The following is a 22,141-nucleotide window of genomic DNA, read 5'->3' as shown; positions in this document are numbered from 1 at the left end:
CTGCTCGGAGAGGGCGTGCGCCGTGCTGCGTTGGCAGCGGCCCTGTCTGGCCAGTGAGAGAGGAGCAGCAGCTGGACACTGGCTTCCTCATTCCAGACTTCCACTGCGTAAAACTGTGGTGATGATGTTCACCAGCCCGTGGTTCACGATGTTGTTTCTGACGTTAACACAGCCTCTCTTTTGGGCAGGTATCGGTGGATTTATGGTTCGGCAAAGAAGTCGAACGGGGCAAGGGAAAACCAAGAGATCTGTGATGAGAAAAGATTCCTCGGGCTCCATGTCTGAGCAGCTGCCCGGCAGAGACGACGGTACGGCCCTGGTTGGGGGACGCCACGCCTGTGGCCTGCCTGCAGGAGCGCGGCCCGCCCCCCGCCCGTGCTGCTGCTGCTTCGCGGAGGCGGGCGGGGGCCTGAGCCGGCAGACTCGCAGGTCTTTGCTCCCGTGTGACGTGGGCAGTTTAGGGACGATGTCACTTAGGGCAGGTGTTCGGACAGTTCTCACCAGAACAAAATGGCGTTTTCTAAAACTTCTGAGTAACATCTTCCAAGGATTCTCTCGTCCTTCCACTTGCTGGCGCCTGCGGGGCCCGGGCTCTGCGGCTCCTTTTTACCTGCAGGCTGTTGCTCGCTTTTCCGCGCGGTCTGCGTTCTGCCCTTGCACCGTGTCACCCAGAGTCACCGCTGAGCTTCTGAGTGCCGTGTGCAGCCTCACCTAACCTGCCCTTTTGATACTTCAGGGCCCTGGGCATTTCTCTTCACAGCGTAATCCTCTGGCTTCCGTTGCCTCTTGTTTCTTCGTGTTTCTTCTAATTGACTGCACAGCTGGCTGCCCTCTGCGTCTCGCGGCTTGTGTTTGTGTGAGACCCCTACAAGCGTACATGTTAAAATTCTTTTTAGTGCGAACTCTTATTCTTTAGAACGTTCTTTAAGTGTTTTGAGGGCTGAATGGAAGAGTGTTTGCCTTGTTGGAAAGGCAAGGAACAAGCTGCCAGGATCTGTGCTCCACTCTTGGCTTGGGGTTGCCACTTCTATTTAAATTCAGTCTGAACTCTTGGGCGAGCTTTCAATTTTTTGAATATTTTGCCATTCTACCTAGCACCAAATTCCATGACGAGATAAAGACGCAGTTTGCTAGTCATGGAAAGGGGCGGGGGTTGGGGCCAGAGACCCCTGGGGGAGGGGTGCCCTCCAGCTCTGTCTCTTGTCTAGCCAGCTCGGAGTGTGGAGCCACTGTGCTTGCAGGAGCGCCCGGGGCCGGGGAGTCTGGGTGTCTGGCCGCGGCTCTCTCGGAAGCCCCTGAAAACACAGACTCGGGGCAGTGGACTTGAGCCGAATGTCCCCACTTTGCTGGTTCTGGTCTTTGAGGATTGTTTTCTGGCCAGATTACTGGATTACTGTAGATTGCTGGCCGCCTGACAGAGCTTGTTGCAGGAGCATCACCTCACATTCCTGCTCATTTCTCAGGTCCTGCACCTGCCACTCCAAGGCTGTGGGGGCGGTGGGGGGGCGTCCTGTCCTCGGGCCCCTGTGCAGGAGAGAGCAGCCTTGCCCCCCCAGCCTGCTTAAGTGGTGGGCTTGCGGCTTGCTCATCGCTTCGGGATTTCATTTTCACTGCATTTAAGATCACCCACTGGTAGCACATTTACAAGGGTGCTCAGGCATTCCTGTAACCCCGGTGTGTGTGAGGCGCCTATGAGCTTGCAGTGCATGACCATGTTGGAAGTGGGTGGATTGTGAGAGACACCTTTTACATAGGCCTTTCTTGGATGCTCCCGGTCACGCCTAGAATAAGATTGTGGCCACTGACTTTCCCTGTAGTCCTGGTCAGGCAGCCTGCCAGATAATTGTAAGTGCTGGGTCTTTTCATTTTTTAAATCTGTAATAAAATGTGAAGATTAAGAAAAAAACATTCTGCTTCATAGGGCAGTTGTCAGCAGGCTGTGTGCAGCGCTGTGGAGGTGGCCACGAGTGGACTGAGCTGGCGCTCACACTCGCGGGTCAGCTGCTTTCGGGCCGTCTCTGTGGGAGAGGCTGGGCTTGTCTTCGTGCTGCTCAGCTTTGTGTTGGGCCCGCTGATGTCGCTCACATCCCAGTAGAGCTGGTAGAAGAGAAGGCGCGTTTGCTTATGTAGAGCGCGCGCGCGCGTGTGTGTGGGTGGGTGTGTTTGTGTGTGTGTGTGTGTGTAGAACATTACTATGGGTGGGACTTTCTGAGCTTTTTCAGGGCCATGAACTCATGAATGTGACTTTTTTTGCAGGCTGGAGTGAGCAGTTGCCAGATGCTTTAGTTGATGAACCTGTTTCTATCACTGAGAACACTGAAAAAATAAAGAAGCGATACCGCAAAAGGAAAAATAAGCTTGAGGAAACGTTCCCTGCCTACTTACAGGTGCTATTTTGCATTAGATTGTATTACATACTTTGGTCACGTAAGAAGTATAATGTGTTGAATTTTGCAAAGCAAGCTTGTTATTTTTTATTGTTATTGTACTTGTTTTTAAATAGTTGTCAAAAATGTCACTTTGACCTTTCAGGACTCTTAAAATGAATGCATCATTTTTGTGCTTTGATCCTAACCCCAAGCTCTTATCTCAGCTTTCACTTCCGAATATCCCCTGAGACCTGCAAGGACACCTGGCTGCGAGGCTTTTCCACCCCATCTCCTGCACTCTCCATGGCTCCGGGCAGGCCTGTGCGGCTGGGCAGCCCTGGGGCTCCCAGCGGAGAGGGGTTTCGGCCCTTCCACCCCACTCTCCTCCCCCCACTGTTGGCTTTCCCAGTGATTACCCTCTGCTTTCAGGGACCCAGTGAACCGAAGATGTAAGCACAGTTGGCTTTGTTTTCTCAGACCCCAGAAAGATAGGAGATCACCAAATTTGATAGACACAGAGGACGTGAAAATACAAATCTTTCTGGCTCACTATACACATTAGGCCCCGGAGAGGAGCGTTCAGAGGCACAGGGTGGAGTGGAGAGAGCCCTGTGGCAGACACCGAGCTCGGGCCAGCAGCCCCACCGCGAAGCTTCCCCTGAGGGGCCTCTGCTACTGGGTGTGGGAAGCAGCTGGGGCAGACGGTCCCCAGGCAGCCGCCCGTCTCTCCGTGGCGGCGTCTCTGCTCTGGCTCTCTGAGGCCTGTGGAAATGCCTTGCCGTGGCTTCCCTGGGCCTGGGGGGGCTTTGGCCATTTCTCCGTGTATTGCTGGTACAGTTGGTTGTAATGCAATTTCAGTTAACACCAGCTTCTCTCAGTATTCTTTTTTTACTAGTAAGGAGCATAAAAACCAGATATCCGAGCACAGGGTCACGCGCTCAGGGCCCTCCAGCTCCTGTAGGCTGGGGGGTGGAGGCCCAGGACGTCGGCGGCCTGTCTGCTGCCGTCTACCTCTCATTTTTAACATCTCTCTGACTCAGGTTTTTCTTCCTGAAGTTGTGGCCACACTTGCTGCACGGAAACTGTCCTGAGAGGGCGTAGGAACCCCGCGCTGGTGCATGCAGTCTTGTGCCTCCGTTTTCTGCTCCTGTTCTTCGCTTTTCTAGCTTGTGACAGTAATTTTATGGGTCAGGAGACAGACCATTTGTCGTTTGTATTTTCCTTAATGCATCTTGCCGGTCTCCTCCTACTCTGCCTTCCACTTTCTCCTAGTGGGCCCTTCTGGGATGGTCGAGAGGGTGCCTGGGGCGCGCCCTCCTCTGCTGCTCCCTGGGACCCTCCTGCGCAGTGGCCTATGTCTCGGAGGGGGGTAGCTGTTAGTGGCCATTTCATGCTTGGCCAGGGCCACCGTGGGGCAGACGGGTGGGCTTCCTGAGCGCGCTGAGGCCGCATGAGTCTGCGCCTGTGCCAGAGGGCGCCTCCTTGCAGCGCTGTCTCGTGGCATCTGCCCATCGCGTGCAGTTTCCCACACTGGCAGCGGAGGTCGTGACTGCTCCCACGCCACTCAGTGACAGACTTTGAGCAGTTGTCCTTTCACTGGCCACAGCAGCATCTGCTAAGATCATCCTCCCGACAGTAGAATGTTTGTACCTCTGCTGCCCGTGAGAGCCCGCGAGTGCCGTCGTCTGCAGGTGGTTCTTGGGGGTGCTGCCACATGGGCCACTAGAAACACGTGGCGATGCTCTTGTGCGTGAGCGCGGGCGTCAGTGGGCTCTCGAGGAGCGAGGAGGACACCGCTCGAACTGCGTTCTCCCTCTGAAGAGCGCCTGGACCATCGAAAGAAAAATTCTTGCTCACGTGGTCTTAGATGTCTCGAATTCATGCTGAAGACAGTGAGCGAGCGATCTTGGCGCTCCCCCGGCTCCCGAAGACAGCGGCATTGCTGTGAGGGCTGTGTCCTCCGCATTGCATCCTGTGGTGCCCAGCTCGTCCCAGGCATCCACTAAAAATGGGGAACAGGTCAAGTCAAACTCGACTTCGTCTCTGCCCTCCTCTCCACCCTGCTCCTCCGCAGGGCCGGCATTGCCAGCAGCTCGGCCTGTGTCGCTTTAGGGCCTTCGGAAACACCGCCTCTGCACTAGCCGCGGTCTGCTGGGGGTTCTGTGTCTCGCCTTCTGGGCGCACCAGCTTGTTTCCCTTCTATGCTGTATTCCAGAATCCGAGATTAGTGCTCGTATTTTATTGTGTGGCAGTCTGTGATTTCCCCGCTCGCCTGCCTTGGACTAGACCTGAGGCCGTGTGCACGCTGCAATGTTAGAACACATGCTCACACCTTGTTGTTTTCTTTGACAAGAATGCCTTAACTGGGCAGCTGCTGCCGAAGCCTGTAGCAAGTAGACTCAGTGGGGCTGCTGGGTCGACGGAGGTGAGAGGGCCCCGGGCTGGCCCTTGTCCTTGTCTGGTCCTCGGGAAGTCTCAGGCGCACTCGAGCTGTAAGGCCCCCTGCAGTGCCAGTCTCTGCAGCTCAGAGAGGATGCTGGCCTGAAGAGCTCTCAACACGAGTACCTGAACAAAAAGCCAAGGGCCTCCTGTAGCAGCACATTTTTGCCCGTGTAATATGGTAAAGACTGTTCAACCCTCTTTCGGACCGACACGTGTTCAGTCTCTAATGTGGCTAAGTGGATTGCTGTGAAATCGGTAAATCTGCCGAAAATACATGAATACTAAAGCCGTAGCTCAGCCCCAGGCTGCCCGCTGCGAGTCATCTGTAGTTATTAATATTCATGAGTTTTAGTTTTTCTTACAAGGTGCATTAAGGTGCCAATAACACTGTAAATGTATCAGTTTTTAATTGTGTATATCTGGAGTTCTTTATTCTGCTGTCACTAGAAACAACAATTATGTGGGTTTTTTATTTGCAAAATTCATTTGTGTTTAGTAAAGTTAAAATTTTTTATCTTATTTTTAAAATAAGGGGAATTTGCATTAAAAAATTGACAGGATGTGTCTCTATTGCTTATGTATTTCTAAAACTCAACTCGGGTATTGTACATGCCACGCTGTTTTGTCCCTCCTGCCTATCAAAGATGATGCTAGAAGTGTCTGTTGTTATTTTAGAATTTTATATCTAAATTGATCCTCTTAAAATATGCTTATCTTTAGGAAGCTTTTTTTGGAAAAGACCTTCTCGATACAAGTAGACAGAACAAGCTCAGCTTAGATAATCTAGCAGAAGACGCGTCTCGGCTTCCATATAAAACAGGCCTGAACACCGACTTCTGCGGCCCGCCCCTAGAGCCGCTGCTCAGCTCTTCTGCCGCCCCGGCAAAGCCTGGAGCTCAAGGTGCGTGGGGTCTCTGCCGTGTGGGGCTCATCCTCCTCGTCACCAGCCTTCACTGCTCTTGTTTGACCTCCCGTGTCTGTAACACCAGCTCTGCTGAATGATGGCGCTCAGCCACCCCAGGTGCTTTCAGCGGGTACACGTGTGAGCTGGGGTGTGTGCACTCGTCCGTGTTGCCAGCCCGCGCCCACAGCTGCAGAGGAAACGCTTGGAGTGCGCTTCCTGAGGGTCAGGCAAGCGAGGGTGGTTTGGCTGTAGTGGTGATGAGGAGGCTCAGCACCTTTAACGCGAGGTAGATTTTGGTTCACGACATAGGGACTCAAAAGCGGAACTGAAGAGTGGGAGAGCGGGAGTGCCGGGAGGGCTAGGCGCCTGCCTCTGGGGCCTCTCCTTGGCTTGTCACCGCGGCCTGCTGTGTTTCCAGAGAGAGCCAGACCCGCTGGCGCAGGGTCGCCCCAATGTGGGCCGCTGGCCTGGAGGCCGCGCAGGCAGGGACTGGCCAGGAAGAGCGCTTGAGGGCTTGGCTGTTGGCGAAGTGGGGAAGCTCGGCTGCCATCAGCCCGGTGACGCAGCCCTCAGGAGCCAGGCCTTTTCTCCATTTCATGAGTGCTTTTCTGGCACACTGTCTTTTCACCTTTGACTAGATTTGTTACTAGATTTGTTAGTTTTGCGAAATCATGAGGAAATACGCCAGCTTTCCACTCCAAGGTGGCCTCACGGGGTCTGAGCTGCTTAGCGCTCCGCTTACCTGGCCTGAGCCTGGATTGAGACCCTGCTTTATTTTTCCTCAACTTAAGGGCTAAGGTCTTGCCCATGGTGTGTGTGAGCAGCGAGGGAGCCCAGCCCAGCCCCGCTGTGGGGCTCTGTTGAGGCTGGGGCCTCACCACGTTGTCCCTCGAGGCTGCTGTGGAGGGGGCTGCGCCCTGGGCCGCGTGAGCGTGACTGCATTAGAGCCTGGGCCTTCGGGGGGCGCTGTCCGAAGGAGGCGTCTCACAGGCCTGGCCAGCCGAGGGGAGACTTACAGGAGTTACTCGCACTTGAGTATTTTGTAAGAGGGAAACTGAAATTGGACAAGAGACACATTGTGAGAGGAGAAAGACATTGTAGACTTTGACTCCTTCTTCCTTTATTTGAAGTCATTTTTTCCACAAACCTGCTGAAGGAGCTTTAAAGATGAAGCTGCAGTGTCCTTTGCAGGCGGAGCACACTTGTTGCCTTTCTTTCCAAAATCTGTTGTTTTTCCTTCCCTCCACCAAGCCGCCCGTGCCTAGCCGCCTTCTGCCTCTCCTGCTTTGGCCTTCATAGCGGGGATGTGTCAGTGATGGCTTTCTGGCATTCTGACATTCCAGTCAGTACATTTCTTTCATATAACAGTTTTTTTTACATTATTTTTTTTTTAAGTATAATAGTTTATTTTCACATCATTTTGTGCCTTTTTCCATCTCAGTTGCAATCCCCGTGGGCTCCCATCACCAAATCACCCGTGTGCCATCACCTTCCCCCCGACCCCCATTTTTAATCCCATTCCCCACTCCACCCCCGTAAAATGTCGCTGGTCTATAGCTGTTCATTATTACTATTTTCTCCCCTGGTCCTTTATACTCCTGCAATGAGTGAAACCATATGAATTTTCCCCCTGTGGACTTGCTTGGGTATTTGTCTTTCTTTCATACAACAGTTTTTTTTTTAAATACTCATCTTTTTTTTTTTTTATAAGACTTATTTATTTATGCATACAGAACTGGGGCACAGGCCAGAGGTGCCGGGGTGGTGAGAGGATTCACCAGAGACAGAGTGGGGAGTAGAATAGGCCGACTAAGTACACTGCTGAGGGGAGCAGCAGGCGGGCCGGTCAGGAGAGACCTGCTGTGCCATGGGGGTCACCTCTGGGGTGGGGATTGAACTGGTGCTGAAGTTACTTTAGCTTCTCAGTGCTGCACCACCAGGGAGGGCCCCTCATACAGGAGTTTTAATGATTGGTTGATAAGATATAAAATGACTTGCTTGAGGTTAGGGGCTAAGTTTTACAGTGGTCTTTTAAAAATTTTGTTTAAATGTGTGCAGTAGAGGTCTGTTTCTTTAAACCAGTCACAGTAGATGACCCTGCAAATGAGCACTCAGAGTAATCTACTTCTAGGTGAACTGTTAGAGTTTTACGACTGTTTGGGCAAACAGTTTATATTAGCTTTCAGTTTGACAAGATGATGTGTTCAGTGAGACCTGCTGGCTTTGTGTCTCATGGAGAGGGTTGACGTGGGATCTGCAGTCTTCATTTTAATTTTATGGCTTCCCCTGCTCGGCATGTTAAAAGAACACTTGTTCTCTTATTTGATTCCTCTATATTCCTCCTATAAGTGAGACCATTCAATATTTTCCATTTTTCCTCTTGGTTTATTTCACTGAGCGTGATGATAATAAAAATAATAAAACAGGGCCCTCCCTGGTGGCACAGCAGGTTGGAGCGCTGCACTGCAAACTCAGCCACGCTGGCTGGCCGAGTCAATCCCCGCTCCCAAGGTGACCCCCAGGGCGCGGCGTACCTCTCCTGACCTGGCCTCTGCTGCCCCCGGCAGTGTGCTTGGCCAGTCTGCCTGGTCTGCTCCCTGCTTTGTCTCTGGGGAAGCCTCTCACTCTCCGCACCTCTGGCTGTAGCCCACTTCTGTTTGCATAAATAAATAAACCTTTAAAAACAAAAGCTTTCACTCTAGTTGAGGGAGCGAAATTTTTTAATGGAGATTAAAACAAAACAAAACAAAACAAAACCAGCAGGCAGCCATGAGTAAGGGGCACTCTGCAAGGGAAGGGGAAAGGGCTGAAAACAAGAGCGAAGAGCCCGAGGGAGTCTGGTGGTGCTGGTGGGGGTTTCCTGAGTGCGCAGGGACGTAACAGGCATCAATAAATGCGTAATTTTAAACAAGTACAACACTTGAGATGGCTTAACACATCAAGCTGTTCCTTAAAGACTTCAACACAAACCCTAAACAGGCTGAAATTCCTTCCCGCCCGACTGGGCCAGAGTCCTCCTGGACTTTCCCTTGGAGCACGTTCCCCGCTGAACACGTCGCAGACCGGTCCTGCTTTCGGAGCGCCCCGAGCCGCTCGTGCTCGCCTCCACTCCTGGGCCCAAGGGCAGGCCCCTTCCCGGCCCGCGCATCCCCCGTGCTCTGGGAGCCCACTGCCTGCAAAGGCCAGCAGCGGCCAGCACTTCCCTGCTGCCCACCCACTGCCTCACCCTTCCCGCCACCTCGTTCTGGCCTCCGGGCGGCAGCCTCCCGTCTGAGCACGGCCTTCCTGGCCAGGAGGGAGTGCGCGTTGAGCCAGTCCTCCTCCGCCCACGCACGCGTGTCCCGGCCTTGTCCTTCCTCTCTGCTGTCGTCATTACGTCGTCCTCCAGTTCTGTGCAGCGACCGCTTCCCCGTGGCACCCGCACCCCCCGCCCCCCCGCCCCGGAGAATGTATCGTCATTGCCTGATTTTGATTTTGACTTATAGCTACTTCCCCCCGAGTCCTTATGGGGCTCCTCTACATCCCTCCTGTAAGTGAGAGCACATGTTTTCCTTTCCCCCTGGCTTATTCCAGTCAGCGCAATCCCATCCAGCTCCTTCCACGTTGCTGTGAAGGGCATGGGTTTACCCTGTTGGGTTGCTGGTGCTGCGTCAGTGTGAGAGACCGCGCCTTCTGGCCCAGTGCTTTCGGAGGCCTTCCTGACCCGCCTCTGACCGGCACCCCCATGTCTTTTCTTAGGCTTTTGAAATCTGTCACTTGTTTCAGGTGCTCTGAGAGTGTGAGCACGGAGGCCAGACGTGGCCAGGGGCGAAGCAGAGCTGGACTCCGGCACCCTGCTCGCTAGAGTCTGCTGCGTCCGCACGGCGGGCTGTTCGTGCTTCACAAAGTGGCATGACTTGTGACGACTTTATTGGCGTTGTTTCTTGTCCTGTTCAGGCCCACTTCTGTTGCCTAGGTCTTTATTTCCAATGTTGCTGTTCACGTGCAGTAGCAAAGATATTTGAACATGTTACTGAAAATACCGGAGTTCCTTTCCTGTGAAATATTCTCTCCTTTGGAAGTGAGAGTCTCAGCTTGGGGTTCTAGTGATTACCCCGCAGCTGCCGTGCCCAGAGATTTACTAAATGGTCGCGTGAGGGCACTTGAGAATTTAACTCCTAGACTTGAGGATTTAACATCTAGGAAATGTTGAGGCTTAAAGTACATACTTTTTTATACATAGGTACTGCTGACGACCCTTTGGTTGATATCTCCGAAGTCTTAAATACAGACGACGACATTCTTGGAATCATTTCGGATGACCTTGCAAAGTCAGTCGATCACTCAGGTATTTACGCACGCCTGCCTATGACTCTTTGTCGTTGGCCGGGGGGCGGCGGTGCGTGAGCGTGGAGCAAGCTTTAGGCTTTTTCCAGAGTGGGGAGCAATTTCTGGACGGTCGCAGGGCTCGCTTCCTGGCTCTCCGCGGTGTCCTGCTCTGGAGGGGCTGGCAGGGTGCAGTCGCCACATCTTGCACCTGCCGGTGGCGGCGTGCTGCTTTCGCCTCCACGGGCACGCAGCTTTGCTGCTGCTTTGGCGCGGGCCTGCCCACCCGCGCCGTGGTAACCACCTCTCTGGTTTGGGTCCTGTAGGTCTTGATTTATGCACTTTCCAGGGTGAGAGCTCACCTCTTCCGTTTGGTAAGACCCTGGCGCTGGGTGGTAGCCGAGTAGATGTAGTCTCTAGTGGGCCCAGCGCGGCGGCCCTAGGTGCATGCTGCTCATCCTCACGCTCCCTGTCGCTGGCCCGCAGCCGCTTTCCCCATGCTCGCAGCGGGGGCGGGGCCGGGCCGGGCCGGGCGGCGTCTCAGTTCTTGTCCATTTTCCTGTGAGTAGTGGTTGCTTGGTCAGTATTTACAATATTACCCAAGTGTAGAGTCCATTTCAAAAACAGGGTCAAATAGGAGCAGCCTGCAACTTTACTCTTTAATAGTAAGACACTGAGGAAGCGTGAAAGATGCCTGAGGCCGGTCGCTTCTGAACTCTTGCTGAAGGCCGACTCAGGAGGGCTGACGCTGTGCCACATCTTGCTTGAATGGTCAGCTGTGATCTGTGCTTGTAATGACTCACAAAAGGACAATGCTTATGAAAATTAAGTGGCGATTATGGAACTTTTCCTTAACTTATGGGAAACGTATGCCTCTGCCTCTCACATCACGTTCAGCCGTGGAACTAGAACCAACACTGCTGCTTTCCAGGTTAAAGCAATTCCATAGGTACAAAAGGCTGCAGTCTTCTCGCTGACTCCTGTCTTACTGCAGACGAGCAGCTGAGAGCCAGGTGTGTTCTTTTGCTCCCAGGCAGTCGCTTCCTGTGACTTACGTGCACACTCGACAGCCGACACCCGAGGCTCCCCACGCCGCGCCACTCCTGGTCCCCGCTGCGCACCGAGAGCGGCCCCTCCTGACTGGGGCGCACCGGCCTCCCTGCCGTGCGTCTGCCCCCGCTGTGCTTATGCGCTAGCGTGGGCTTCCGTGCTCGCTGTTAACCTCTTAACCTTGCTTCTTTAGCTGGAATAGACGTCGGGCCTGTCGCCGACGACCCCTCTGCGCTGCCTCAGCCAGGGCTCGGCTCGAGCTCACGCCCACTGAGTGAAGAGCAGCTTGACGGAATCCTCAGCCCCGAACTAGACAAAATGGTCACAGACGGTAAAGTATCTGGCCTACATCTGGGCTTGCCTGCAGGCATGAGTAAATGGCATTTGCAGAGATTTCTGTATGCTCATTTAGAATTTAACGTCTCATCATTTTTCTGTCAAAGAAATGGTGTATGCACGGGAGGTTGAAGTTGTGGTTGTTAATCTTTGCATTTCTTCATTTCACTGTAGGAGCGATTCTTGGCAAATTATATAAGATTCCAGGTATTTATTTGTGTCCTGATATTTTACTTTATGGAAACAGCATTCCCTGTGCTGGGGCCCTGGCAGGGTCTGACCTTTGCCCTTCCAACCTCACCTTGCAGAGCTTGGCGGGAAGGATGTGGAAGACTTATTCACAGCCGTGCTCAGTCCTGCCGCCCCCCAGCCGAGCCCCTTGCCGCAGGCCCCTGCCCCGCAGCTGCTCACCTTGCACAACCAGGGTAGGCCCTCCGCTGTCCTGCGCAGAGGCGCGCCTGCAGTGGGGGGAGGGGTTGCGTGGGCGGTGGGACAGCGGCGCCACTCCGTTTAGCGTGTGGTCGGGAAGCAGGGCCAGTGACCCCCTGTCCTCGAGGGAAGCGGGCATTGTGGGCGCGGGCCTCGACGCCGGGACCGACTCTGCCGTCAGGGAGCAGGGCGAGACCCTGAGGCAGCCTGTTGCGCCGTGCCCCCTCCTCTGGGGACGGCATCAAGAGAGAGGTCAGGCCCTGACCACCGCAGGCACGGCTGCGTTTGGGGTGGCTTTTTGAAGGCACCTGCATGAGGTCTGCGTTTCTGCTGACAAACTGCTTGAATTGGCAGCTGGCTCACAGCCAGAGAGTTTAGACAAGGAGACAGTCACATCGGGTCGGAGTTTTATGCCTGAGGAAAATTATGGGGAAACACAGGTCCGTTTGACTCTGGACAGAAGATGATAGTGGCCACTAGAGCTTGTGAGCGGGCTAGAGCTCATCTCAGGCTGGAGCTGCAGGTAGGCAGGTGGACGGCGCTCTCACTCGTGCCAGCCCCAGACTCTGGGCAAGGCACTAATTGAAGGTCTTCTTTTTTTTTTTCTTCATCTTAACAAGTACAAGAGTCAAATATAAGAAGTTTTGTGAATTTTGAGTGACGGCACAAGAGAACATTTGATAACACTTGCTAATTTTACTGATAGAGCTGATGGGCACTGTGTGGTTACTGCCTTCCAACGCTGACCATGGTCACCCCGCCGCATGGCCAGGCCCCACCAGTTACAGAAACTGTTGCTCACCCCGCTTGGAACGAGCAGCTGAGATTGAGCCTCAGAGCTGTCCGTCTCCGACCACAGGCATTTTCAGTACACACCTAGCACGGAATTACAGGAGCCTTTTTCAGAACATTAAAACCAGAGGCTCTCTCTTCATGCAGTACTTTACAGCTAATATTCCTACTTGCTAGTAACATTGCGAATTTCTAGTCAGCAGTTTCTCAGCTGCTTTTTAATTGATGAATATATGCAAACTGGATCCTTGTTTTTTTTTCTTTGAAGATGTTTTTTCGCGGATGCCGCTCATGAATGGCCTTATTGGACCCGGCCCTCACCTCCCACATAACTCTCTGCCTCCTGGAAATGGTTTGGGGACTTTCTCAGCTGTAGCACAGCCCCCTTACACGGACCCCAGGTACTTCAGGCTCTTGACTGTCCATGTAACGTGAAACACGTTGGCGTGACCCTACAGGTGTCACCTGCCCTGTTTACATGACCGCGTGTGCGACCCACTTTGTTATTTTTATTATGGTCTTTGCTAAAATCATCAAACATGGAGCTATAAGTGGCTTTGATGATTGTGGATTTGACCTCGACCTTCGAACGCTGCTTCGTGTATGTGAAGTCAAGGTTTCTATTATTTCCCAGGGATAAGAATCCAGTGTTTACTCCAATGGCAAGTGACCCCACCGGCTCGTGGGTGTCACCTGCCGCCGCCCTGGAGGGCGAGGGCGACACCATGTCCAGCGCCCAGAGGAGCACTCTGAAGTGGGAGAAGGAGGAGGCTCTGGGCGAAATGGCCACTGTCGCTCCCGTTCTCTACACGAACATCAACTTCCCCAACCTAAAGGAAGAGTTCCCAGGTGAGTATCCTGCGGTACCTTCTGTCGGCCGCCTCAGGCCGCTGGCCTGGCCTGGTCGTGGTTTCGCCAGGTGGGGAGTCGTGAGGCCTGTGAATTTGCACCTAAGGTGAAGGCGCCGTGTGAGGCCCCGGTGCGCCTGGAGCGGCGTGCGTTTCCTCAGCCCTGTGCTCACGTGGTGTTTGCCAGAGTCTGTTTCAGCCAATGAAACGTCCGTGTCCCAGTGCCTGGCAGTCTTTCTGAATGTGCGGGCTCAGTGGTGTGTCACTGTAAGTGTAGCTACGGGGAGAACCCTAGGCCCGGCGCGAAGCGGCAAGCTGGGCTAGCTGGCAGCCCTCAGCCTTGCTCCCTGTATCGCCGCCTCCCCGCTGCCCAGGCTGTTGGAAAGCGGCTAGAAGCAAGCACAGTGGTGCTGTTTCTGAGGTCCCCATTCCCCAGAGGATCAAATCCTTGGGTTTATGAAATGCCACTAACACAGGAGTCGTGAGCACAGGCTGGTTTTTGTGAGCTTGGCATGAGAGTGCCCGGGCAGGGGGTCGCTCCGTCGCTTCTGTTGGTGCTCAGCAACTCCACCATGCTGGCAGGCAGGGCTGTCTTGAACGAGGGAGAGGCTGGCCTTCTGTGCCTTTTAAAGTGGGTCTCCTGGTGGTACTTCTTACGCATAGAAAGAAGTCTGGAGCTACCTTATTTAATTCGGAGCCCAGTGTCTGCAGAAGTGTGAAAGCAAATGGCAGGCTCTTCGAGCTTGTTTTGTGCTGTGAGACCCTGTCAGAGAGACAGCGGCCCATAAGAAGTCACTTTGTGTCAGTGCAGATGGTTCCAAGAGCAGAGCAGTAGTTTGTGGGTTTTTCACCCCCCAAAGTTTTCTTTTTGACTTTGTGATTCTAGAATCTCATGAAGCATCTTGGTAATAAGGTTGTTGGTTTACCAACTGATTTCCACTTTTATTGACTTTCTCAAATCTGTTTTTAGTAGACTGAATCATTTCTATTTATCATTTACCTTTCCTGCCATGCAGGCTTGTTTTGTAGTGGACACTGAGTTTCAAAGATATGGTTTGAAATCATTCTTTTTCTATGTTCTTAAATCCTAGTGAAGTTCTTATAGTTAAGATTATTTCCCTTTAGCCAAGCAAGTAGACTTCTGTTAGAACATGCCTTAAGAAGCTGTCAGCTTTGGTTCTGGTAGCACCCCTGAGGCTGAGAGAAATATTCTTGTCATAATTTTATCTGCTTAATTTGCTTAAAAACTTCCCAACTGCAAGGCAGATGATGAAAAGCAGTGAACATCCTTCAGAAACTACATGTCTGACCTACTGTGAGCCATGGATTTTGCACTGCATGAAGAAGCTAATATACTGCCACTCATTAAATAAACTGTCGGCAAGGCCACCAGCCTTTCTGTTAACCACATCCTTGGCGAGACTCAGTAAATGTGTGCCGTATGTTCTTACTTTGCAGACTGGACGACTAGAGTGAAGCAAATTGCTAAGTTGTGGAGAAAAGCAAGTTCTCAGGAAAGAGCACCATATGTGGTATTTAAGAATTTTCTGTGTCTTCTCTTGAAACATACTCTCTAAATCTTATTGTTGTTGCCTTAGGTTATAAGGTGGTTTCTGTTGCCTGAAAATATGTTAAGACTTGGCATGACTAATAAATAATATTGTTTTTATACAGATTTCCTAACCCATACTGTAATGTACCTCATTAATATATGTGACATTTTAAGCTAGTTAACAGAACTGGGATGTTAAAGATTGAAATCAGGAATTTTAGGAGTATGTTTAATTCATATCACTGAAAATTATTGTCTCTTGGCAAGAGTTCTAAACTTGGATGCCATCTGTGCCTCCATTTTATCCACAATGAGCTGCTCTTGGTATTGAGTTTTATTAAGACTGTGTATCTGGGAAGTTGCATATTGTCTAGACCAGACCTTCAGAGGCGCTTAAAGCGTGACCGTGCTAGGAGTCACAGGGCGTCTTACAGTCCACAAGCCACGTGGCAAAAAGTGTTTCCTCCCAAGAGCCACCCCTCAGTGGCAGCACCGCCTGGTCCTTTCATTTTCGAGCGTGAAGTCTGCCCTCGTTGCGGACAGGCAGGCCTTGCGCGTCGGCCGCGCGGTCCGTGTTGGCCGCGGGCACCAGCGCCCAGAGAAAGCGGAAAGGGGAAAACAGCAATGTGCAGACAGTGGTTTTGTTTTGTGACGGGTGAGTGGAGTCAAGGTACGACAGGGACTGTCTTCAGTGTTCAGTGGGGTGGCCCCGATTTTGATGGGACGTTTGAGTCATGCTCCCCTTGGCTCTAAATTGACACCGATGTTAAGGTTTCCATTTTTCAAAAGTCTTAAGAAATCCAGGGCTCACTGCAGGGTTCACGGTCATCCGCCTCGGCTCTGCGCACCCGTCAGGCGTGGGGCCACTCTCCTCCAGGCCGCGCCAGGCCTTCGCTCCTGCTCGTGGTGTGGGGAAGTCCCGTCGTGGTTATTTCTTAAAGCAAGTTCGTATACTTTGGGAGATAACTTTTGTCTCCTTTCTTTTCAAGCAAAAAGCCAGAGATAACAGAGCTGCTTTGCGTATTAATAAAGTGCAAATGTCAAGCGACCCCATGAAAAGGCAGCAGCAGCCGGACAGTGTGGACCCCAGTTCTCGTATCGACTCAGATATTTTTAAAGACCCCTTAAAGCAGCGAGAGTCAGAACATGAGCAGGAATGGAAATTTAGACAGGTATCTGGCTTCTTTTATTTGCTTTCATAAATTGCATTTTTCTGCTTGAGATGAGAGCTGGTTCATTACTTGAAAATACAGTTATTCGAGTGTCGGCATTGACCCATCTCAGCGAAGTGACCGCCACTGCCCAAGGACAGCTGTCCGGCCGCTTGAGGCCCAAGGCCGCCACCTGGGTGCACCAGCCTCAGCCCAGCGGAACCTGCCCCTGGCAGGGAGCAGTCTGGTGGTGCCTGCGTCGAACAATGGGATTTTTGCTGCTCTCACAGTGCATTTTTCCCAGATGTATGATGGGTTTTTCTTCCTTGTCTCAACAGCAAATGCGTCAGAAAAGTAAGCAGCAGGCTAAGATCGAAGCCACACAGAAGCTCGAGCAGGTGAAGAATGAGCAGCAGCAACAGCAGCAGCAGCAGCAGCAGCAACAGCAGCAACAGCAGCAGCAGCAGCAGCAGCAGCAGCAGCAGCAGCAGCAGCAGCTCCTCGGTGCTCAACCCCTCGTGGCCCCATCTGGGTCGGACACGCCGAGCAGTGGGGTTCAGAGCCCACTGACCCCTCAGCCGGGCAGCGGAAGCATGTCTCCCGCACAATCATTCCACAAAGACCTGTTCACGAAGCCGCTGCCCACCACCCCAACCTCCACCTCCTCGGATGACGTGTTTGTAAAGCCACAGGCACCCCCACCGCCCCCCACTCCCTCCCGGCTAGCCCTCCAGGATAACCTGGTGCCAGCTCAGGCCACCCAGCCGCCTCCACCTCAGGTGTATTCACCTGGGTCTTCCACCTCCCGGCCACCATCGCCCATGGATCCTTACGCAAAAATGGTCGGCACCCCAAGACCACCTCCGACAGGTCACGGTTTTTCCAGAAGAACTTCTGCACTTGTAGAAAACTGTGCACCTCTGTCATCCGTCTCCAGGCCCCCTCCAGCAAGCGAGTCTGCGGGAGGTCGGCCATCCCCAGCCAGGGACCCCTGCTCCTCCGCCACCCTCCCGGACCCCTACGCAAAACCCCCAGACACTCCCCGTCCTGTGATGACAGAGCAGTTTCCCAAGCCCTTGGGCCTGCCCCGGTCCCCCATCATTCCAGAACAAACTGCAAAGGGGTCCCCAGCAGCTGGAGGCAGTGATCACTTTGCTAAACCGCCTCCCAGGACAGGCGTGTTTCAGCGGCCACGCGTCCCGGACCCGTACGCACGGCCTGTGCTCACGCCCGCGCCTCTGGACAGTGGCCCCGGGGCTTTCAAGACACCCACGCAGCCCCTTCCACCCTCCCAGGAGCCGTACGGGTCGGTGTGCACAGCCCCACGGCGGCTGCCTCTCGACCCCTACGATAGGCCTGCTTTGACACCAAGACCTGTGGATACCTTCTCTCACAGCCAGTCAGGTGACCCCTACAGCCAGCCCCCAGGCACCCCACACCCAGCGATGAGCGAGTCTTTCGCCCATCCTTCAAGGGCTTTCTCTCAGTCTGGAGCCATGGCCAGGCCAGCCTCTCAGGACCCATATGCCCAGCCCCCAGGGACACCGCGGCCTGTCCTTGACTCTTACCCCCCGCCCTCAGGAACACCTCGCTCCAACCCAGACCCTTACGCACAGCCTCCTGGCACCCCTCGGCCCACGGTGGTGGATCCGTACAGTCAGCAGCCACCCACACCCCGACCCCCCCCGGCAGCGGACATGTTTGTGCCGCCTGCGGCTGCCCAGAGGCACTCAGACCCCTATGCCCACCCCCCTGGGACGCCCCGGCCAGGTGTGTCGGTCCCGTTTGCGCAGCCCCCTGCCGCCCCCAGGCCACGCATGGTGGAGGCCTTCACGCGGTCCTCCTTGACAAGGCCGGTGCTAGGGCCGAGTCAGGACTCCTTCCTGCCAGCAGCTGCGAGCCACGGAGCAGCTGTCCCCGGACCTGCGGGCAGGTCACCCGACATGTGTGCCCAGGCCCCTCGGCCCCCAGGACCTGGTCTGCCGGACACGTTCAGTCGCATCTCCCCGTCTGCAGCTCGAGATCCCTATGACCAACCCCCGGTGACTCCCCGGCCTCCGTCCGAAGCCTTTGGAACAAGCCAGGTTGCTCGAGACCTCACTGACCAGCCCCGGCCCGCATCGGCAGGGACCTTCGGCCCCCCCGCAAAGTCCCCAGCGAGCTCTCAGGGCCAGCAGTTCCCCAGCACGCCGCAGCTCCCGGGGCCCGCTCCCGCTCCCGGCGCCTCTGAGTCTCAGAACACCGTGAACATGTCGCAGGCAGACATGGAGAAGCTGAGGCAGGTGAGTGTCTGAGCGTGATCTGAGAAAGGCCCGGTCCGCAGTCCCTCTGTACGGTATCGGCTCTCTCACCTCTCCGGCAGCCTTCGCCACACGGCGGAGACTACCGGTCAGTGGTCAGTCCACACCTCTGTGTCATGCTGAGTTCATGTTGGTGAATGTGGGGGACCCTTAAGCACAAGTGTTTCATTGCACAGTAGTGTCTGGCAAACCATCAAGTTAATTTTCTGTGACCTGTTGAATCACCAGAAGGTAAAACGTCAAGGTGTCGTGACCGCTGCCAGCGGCACGCGAAGCCAGTGTGATCTCAGAGAGCAGCACAGTGACTTGTTTCTTTCTTTTCAGCGGCAGAAGTTACGTGAAATCATCCTCCAGCAGCAGCAGCAGAAGAAGATGGCAGGCCGGCAGGAGAAAGGGGCGCTGGACCCCACCGCGGTGGCCCCCACAGGGCCGCTGCAGCACTGGCAGCCCGAGGGCATGGGCCAGCCCTTCACTCGGCCTCCGCCCCCCTATCCTGGGAGCATGCGCTCACCCCTCGGGCCTCCTCTGGGACCTCGCTACGCCCTTTTCCCGAAGGACCCGCGCGCAGCGTACCCTGCTGACGTCCCTGGGATGGGCATGAGGCCGCACGGGGGCAGGTACGGGGCCAGGTGGCCTGCCGGTAGGCAGGGCGTGAGGCGTGAAAACAGAGTTGCTTCCAGTCAACCAGCCCTTACTGCGTTCAGCTCACGATTCCCCTGGAGGTGCGGTCAGTGTCACTGCTCACCGCTAAGGACATTCCTCTCCCGAGCTTGACCGCGCAGCCGCAGGACGCCTGTGTGTGCCAGGCTAAGCCGCCTGCCTGTGGGAGTGAGCGGGGTCCTCCCCGGAGTCGCCATCCAGGGTCATTGTGGGTGTTTCCCAGGGGTTGGGGGGCTCTTTCAGTGGCGAGCAGAGAGGCCCAGGCCCCTCCGGAGCCAGGCGATGAGGCGCCCTTCTGGCCGCGCCCAGTTTTATCAGCCTTCAGTCAGGTGCAACCCTGTGGTGTAGCCTTACCCACATTTTCACTTTTTCTTATAACTGCCCTCTGCCTCACCATTACTTATAAGTCGACTTTAATTTTTCCCAGACGAAGTCCGTCTTGAATAAGGAAATTTGCCTTGTAGTCACTCACTCTCCACGGCAGGGCCGGCCTCACCTCCTGTACCTGCTCTCTCGCCCCCGGAGACTGTGCCTTTGTTTTCTCACGGACAGGGGCCCGCGAGCCCGTCACAGATTGTTCCACCTCACTCCAGCACCCCTCGTCGACTTCCTCCAGGTGGCCTCCCCAGATACACTAGAAAGACAGACCCTGCTTGTTTCGAGTTGGCTTTATTAAACCACTTCTGCTGACGTCATTTATGTTACCTGTTAAGACTCAGGTGTGGTGTCCGCCTTGGGGCTCTCACCCAGAATTCACAAATACTTTTGTTTGTTTTTGATTTTTTACGCTCACAGAACTGTGGTTCAGGCCAGAGGAGCAGGGGTGGCGAGAGGCCTCACCAGAGACAGAGTGGGGAGCAGAACAGACAGATCTACAATGTAGACTGCTGAGGGGAGCAGCAGGGAGACAGGAGAGGGCTGCGCCATGTGGATCCCTCCGGGGCAGGGATCGAATTCACACTGAAGCGGCCATGACTTGGCCTAGCTTCGCAGCACAGTGGTCCAGTCCGCTGCCCACCGGGCAGGGCCCAGAATTCACAGATACTTTCTAAGTGCTTTGTGCACTTGGGGATCGCAGGCCGTTGTATTCGCCTGAGTTCAGCATAATACTTAACCTTGACTGTTTTCTGCTTTCTACTTTTAGATTTGGATTTCCAGGCAGCGGTCATGGTACCATGTCCAGTCAGGAGCGCTTCCTGGTGCCTCCTCAGCAAATCCCAGGCTCTGGGGTCCCCCCACAACTGAGACGGTCACTTTCTGTGGATGTGCCCAGGCCTTTAAATAACACACCGATGGGCAATCCGGTGGGGCTGGCCCAGCACTTCCCACCCCAGAGTCTACCGGTGCCGCAGCATAACATCCTGGGCCAGGCTTTCATTGAGCTCAGGCATCGGGCCCCGGACGGGAGGCCGCGGCTGCCCTTCGGTACTGCTCCCGGCAGTATGTTGGAGACACCTTCTCATCCAAGACACGGGAACTTCATTTCCAGGCCCGATTTCCCAGGCCCTCGACTGACAGACCCCATGGCACGACCTCCCCCCATCCTGCCTGGCCAGCTGCCCCTGCACCCAGGCATGGACTCAGTGCCGCTATCACCTCAGCAGCAGGGTCGCCCTGTTCACGCGTCTGCAATGGTCATGCGGTCACCGAGTCAGCCCCTTGGTGGCGGATTTTCAGAGGCCTCTCTGTCCACCCCCGCACAGGCTGAAACAGGGTCTGATCATTTACAGATCGCTGCCCAGGCAGCCGATGGGCTTGAAGAAAAACTTGATTCAGACGATCCTTCTGTGAAAGAACTGGATGTCAAAGACCTGGAGGGCGTTGAAGTCAAAGACTTGGACGATGAAGATCTTGAAAATTTAAATTTAGATGCAGAGGACGGGAAAGGAGATGAGCTGGACACTCTGGGCAATCTGGAGACGAACGACCCCAACCTGGACGACCTCCTGCGGTCGGGAGAGTTTGACATCATTGCCTACACGGACCCAGAACTTGACCTGGAGGACAAGAAGAGCATGTTCAGCGCGGAGCTGGACCTCGGCGTCCCAGTCGATGACAAGCCCCCGAGTCAGTGCGTGCCGGCCGCCCTGGAGGCCACGGCTCAGGAGGATAAGGCCGTGGCACCCGCCGAGAGACGCTCGCCGTGGAAAACATCCCCAGCAGGCGGGGACATAAAAACTGAAGCAGCCTCTCCCGGTTCCAAAGGCGATGTCAGAGAGGACGTGGAGAAAGGGGACGAGGCCAGAGACTCTGGGGAGGCACCCTGCTCGCAGGCGCCCGCCCCTGTGGAGGGGAGTGGGGGCGAGCGGCCATCCTCCCAGCCAGCCGACGCGGGCCCTTCCGAGAGGAGGCCCGATCCCAGCGGTGGCGGGGGCATGGGCCCCTGCCCCGGGCAGCCGCCCGCCGAGGAGGCCGCCACCTCTTGCAGCCTAACTGCATCGACTCCTGTTCTCTCCAGTTTACTTGCTCACGAGAAGCCTGACACCTCTGATGTGGGGCCCTTAGGGTCTCCAGCACCCACACTGCCCACCTCCCCATCCAGCCGTGTGCAGGGCGTGCCACCCACAATGACAACACCGCCCGGGCAGGTTTTGGATAACAGCAACTTGAATTCCGGAGTGACCATGGTCCCCAGGGTAAACGCTGCTTTTCCTCAGGGTGTGCAAGTAAACCCAGGCTTTGCTCAGGGGCCGCCGGCAGTCAGCCACGGTTTTGGGACTGGGAAACCTGCCGGCCAAACGGTGCCACTGAGTCAGCCTGGGACCAGTGGCCTGCCCGGGCCCCAGCAGCTGATGACCTCGCCGATGGCCCAGCAGGGCAGGGAGCGACCCCTCCTCCTGGAGGAGCAGCCCCTCCTTCTGCAGGATCTTCTGGATCAGGAGAGGCAGGAGCAGCAGCAGCAGAGACAGATGCAGGCGATGATCCGGCAGCGGTCCGAGCCCTTCTTCCCCAACATTGGTAGGCACGGCGGCCGCCCTCGGGGCCGCGGGCGGGCGGGCGGGC

The 22,141-nt window shown here is 54.9% G+C and overlaps 1 protein-coding gene across 1 annotated transcript in view; it reads left to right on the top strand.

The window, feature by feature from the left end:
* Window positions 1–22,141, top strand: part of KMT2C (lysine (K)-specific methyltransferase 2C) — a 118,880-nt gene that overhangs the window by 66,878 nt on the left and 29,861 nt on the right. Inside the window, exons 24-38 of the mRNA XM_012733869.1 lie at window positions 189–308; window positions 2,257–2,387; window positions 5,532–5,712; window positions 9,938–10,042; window positions 10,347–10,394; window positions 11,264–11,401; window positions 11,581–11,613; window positions 11,715–11,831; window positions 12,896–13,028; window positions 13,262–13,476; window positions 14,934–15,007; window positions 16,017–16,199; window positions 16,517–18,460; window positions 18,803–19,095; window positions 20,283–22,096. Of these exons, the coding sequence (XP_012589323.1) occupies window positions 189–308; window positions 2,257–2,387; window positions 5,532–5,712; window positions 9,938–10,042; window positions 10,347–10,394; window positions 11,264–11,401; window positions 11,581–11,613; window positions 11,715–11,831; window positions 12,896–13,028; window positions 13,262–13,476; window positions 14,934–15,007; window positions 16,017–16,199; window positions 16,517–18,460; window positions 18,803–19,095; window positions 20,283–22,096 (5,529 nt within the window). The remainder of the gene's footprint in view (window positions 1–188; window positions 309–2,256; window positions 2,388–5,531; window positions 5,713–9,937; window positions 10,043–10,346; window positions 10,395–11,263; window positions 11,402–11,580; window positions 11,614–11,714; window positions 11,832–12,895; window positions 13,029–13,261; window positions 13,477–14,933; window positions 15,008–16,016; window positions 16,200–16,516; window positions 18,461–18,802; window positions 19,096–20,282; window positions 22,097–22,141) is intronic.

The sequence above is a fragment of the Condylura cristata genome, unplaced genomic scaffold (genome assembly GCF_000260355.1).
Source record: "Condylura cristata isolate star-nosed mole 26May11 unplaced genomic scaffold, ConCri1.0 scaffold00042, whole genome shotgun sequence".
Taxonomy (NCBI): domain Eukaryota; kingdom Metazoa; phylum Chordata; class Mammalia; order Eulipotyphla; family Talpidae; genus Condylura; species Condylura cristata.
Note: the sequence above shows the minus strand (reverse complement) of the source record. Positions and strands in the feature narration are given on the sequence as shown.